Consider the following 3,173-nt stretch of genomic DNA (forward strand, 5'->3'; position numbering starts at 1 on the left):
GATTCCTTTATGGGCTCACTTCTTTGCTGAAAAAAAGAACACTTGAGTGTCTAGGGTGACATTTGAAATACTTATTTGAACATATAAAAAGAAAAAACTAGGTTTATTCAAAGTAATATGCTCTATTATACTTTAAAAGCCACATAATTATAGTACTTTTCCCTAGCCACCAAGAGGTTTTAAACTATGTACAAAGAGCACACCGAATAGCCAAATTATATTTTCCTTCCTTTCATATGTTTATTAGGATTTTTGTGCAGGAATAGCCTTGTATCTAGGTAGTTAGTTAACTCAATAACAGTAAATAAATTACTAAACATAAAAAACAAATCAACAATACTGGCTTTCAGAATTTCATTACCTGCTTTAATATCCTCATCAGGCTGTATTTCACGTTTACCAGTGAAACCATGTTTGTCATTAAAAGATCTGTGGTTATCTACTGCATCTGATAAATAAATTAAAAATCAGAGGAGTTAATTGACCTAACAACAACCTTTGCTTTTCATGGATTTCAAAGAAAAGATCACGATGGGCACTTTTGATGTACAAAATTACAAAGGAGCAATTAACATGTCACTAAATAAAATAACCTTTCTTCTGAATTTGTGCTTATGATTTATATCATTTACAGACCCAGTCCTGTACTACATACTTGCTGAAGCTATTACTGAATTCAGAGGAAGTAGTAATGAAAAATGTAAAGTTTGTACATTCATGTGTAATTCGGGAAGTTGTTTTTGCTACTCTTTCCTCTATTTTTAGAAAATGTTGCTGATGAGTTTGCTTAAAAGAAAACTGCAGATAGTTTTTGAAGGTTATTCATGTAAACTATCTTACATGCCCCTGGTGCTTCTTCTCTCCCCCTTGCAATGGGCATTTCCTTTATCAGTAAAAGCTGATCAATACGACCTGCAACAAAGGATGATTCCTATTATCCAGTCTTAGATAAATGCCACTTTGACAAGTACATTTCCCCACAGTATCTTTGCCAATCTGGTTAGATCTGCTTCGGGGCAAATATATTTCCAGACATTTACAGAACCAGTTAATAGGTTTAAGACATATTGATCTCTTTTTAGGTATCCTTAATATTGGTTAAAAGAATGAAGAGAGTCATAGTAAGTATCTATAGTATTTGTCATGTATTACTGAGACTGAAAGTATAGAAACATTGGTAATGAGTATTATTACATTAACAAGAAACAATGGTAAGAGGACAGGTATTTGAGACAGCTTAGCACTGCATTTCTCTTTTCTTATGATCTACATTTGTGATTCTCCTCTTTGTAAGCTAATGTATTCCTGTATTTTAAACACCTTGTACATTAAATATTTTTCCACATAGTGAACTGTTAATATTTACAGTAATGAGTTTACATGTTATTGTTTTAATTTGTTTTGCTTGAATTGAAAAAAAGAAAAGGAAAAAAAAAAAGAGAATAGTATAATAGAGCCAGGTAGCAAAGCCATTTTCAAATAGATTTAAAGGTGAAATCTGAAATGCATTGAGAAGTGCCAAAATGTCACATTTTGTCATTCTTCCCTTGACATCTAAGATGCTGTAAGATTTTGTAATGCTTTGGGGGGGCGGAAAAAAAAAGGGGGGCACGGAAAGGGGGAAGTATTTTAGACAAAATTACTGTAATCATCAGAAAAATGAGTAGCACACTACAGCAAACTGGTTTACAAGAAAAAAAAACTTCTGCATTTTGAAATAATGCAAAAAAAGAGTGCTTGACTTACGTGGCCCAAGTAGGTAACCAGCACTATTCAAAGTCCAGCCCCTTTTTTCTTTTGCCTTAAAGAAAAAAATGCAAAAGTATGTTACTGCACGAACTACACAGGGTGTTCTGAAGACAAAGCAAACAGCACCCAAATGGACATTCTCTTAGCAGAAAGTGTCTTCTGAAGGCTTGAAATCAAGAAATATTGTAAAAAATAAAAGCCAATAATATTGAAGCAAATATTAATGGTGAACTCTTGCCCCCTCCCCATCTAAGTCAATAGTTTTGCTATCGAGATCCATGTGGTGTGAAGATTTCACACCATATAAGTGAAACTACAAATCGCACTTTTGAGGCAGAAATTTTGACTTTATACACCAAGTTTATATTACCACCTGATAATCACCTTAACAAAAAGCAGTGTTTTCTTTTAATTGTTTGGATTTACATGACAGCCTTTTTATAAAAAGGGTCCATATGTACACCACCTTTTCTGAGTCAAATGGGACATCCATTCAATTTTGGTCTATAAACTAGACACTTTTTTCCCCCTTCAGTCATATTATTTGTTACAAGGGAACTAGTATTCAAAAGCCCCAAATTCTTAACTAAAAACCTGTTTACTGTACAAAATGTTTTGTTGAGTGCCGCATTTTGTCCAACCCCTGTATCTAAATACAGTGTGTATCACTGCAAGGTTTACTGTTACTTGCCAGCTGAGACACGGATGCTGCCCGGTGGAGAGGGCCTCCAACAGCGAAACAGTACTTACTGAGAAAACCAATCCAAATGTTTCTGACAGGGTGGCACAAAGGATTAAAGACAGAAACAGGAAACTAGTGCACTTCTGCATCTGGAAAGAAACCGTACGAGGGTAAATGCTCTGAGTTATCACTTCGCCTAAAAAAAAGCCCCCCAGGGCATGTGAGCATCCCCGCCGCGGGTGGGAAGCGGGGGTGAACCTTCTTCCCGTGGGGCAGGGCGGCTGCGGCTACCGGTTTGGAGCCCAAATTCCCACTGGGAGAGAGGCCGAGAGGTGGGGAGGGGAATACCTTGAGCCGGGGCGCGACGACCTCTCCCTCGCAGCGTTTCCCCTGGCGCTGGCGCCTCGTCCCACGGCTGCGGTCCTGCCGGCGGACACTCACTGCATGGCCACGCTGCGCGGGCGGGGACCTGCACGCCCACCCTCCCTCCCCTCCGCTCTTTATGGGCTGCAGCTCGACCGCGCGGGAGGGACGCTCTCCGGGAGTGGGGAGGGGGGGAGCCGACAGCCGCCCTCCCCCTCTCCTCCGCCTCCCCTGGGTCATTTCCCCCTCGCCAACCCGCTGCATTAGAAAGGGCAAAAATTACAGCAATTCAATTAGAGGTATTTGGAAGCAGGACGCAGGCTGCAGGGAGATAACAGCCCGGGCAATTACCTCTGATTACGGCGGCCCTGGGGAGGAG

The 3,173-nt window shown here is 40.0% G+C and overlaps 1 protein-coding gene across 2 annotated transcripts in view; it reads right to left on the bottom strand.

Annotated features, from left to right (window-relative positions):
- The window catches only part of GAL (galanin/GMAP prepropeptide), an 8,354-nt gene extending 5,774 nt beyond the window's left edge, over positions 1 to 2,580 (bottom strand). Inside the window, exons 1-4 of one of the 2 annotated variants that reach the window (XM_009577453.1) lie at positions 2,500 to 2,580; positions 1,747 to 1,801; positions 841 to 912; positions 362 to 448 (exon numbers count right to left, since the gene is read on the bottom strand). In XM_009577453.1, coding sequence (XP_009575748.1) covers positions 362 to 448; positions 841 to 912; positions 1,747 to 1,801; positions 2,500 to 2,580 — 295 coding nt within the window. The remainder of the gene's footprint in view (positions 1 to 361; positions 449 to 840; positions 913 to 1,746; positions 1,802 to 2,499) is intronic. The other variant, XM_009577454.1, reaches the window with a different exon arrangement.
- Between the last annotated feature and the right edge of the window lie 593 nt (positions 2,581 to 3,173).

The sequence above is a fragment of the Fulmarus glacialis genome, unplaced genomic scaffold (assembly GCF_000690835.1).
Source record: "Fulmarus glacialis isolate BGI_N327 unplaced genomic scaffold, ASM69083v1 scaffold11245, whole genome shotgun sequence".
In the NCBI taxonomy this organism is placed as follows: Eukaryota; Metazoa; Chordata; class Aves; order Procellariiformes; family Procellariidae; genus Fulmarus; species Fulmarus glacialis.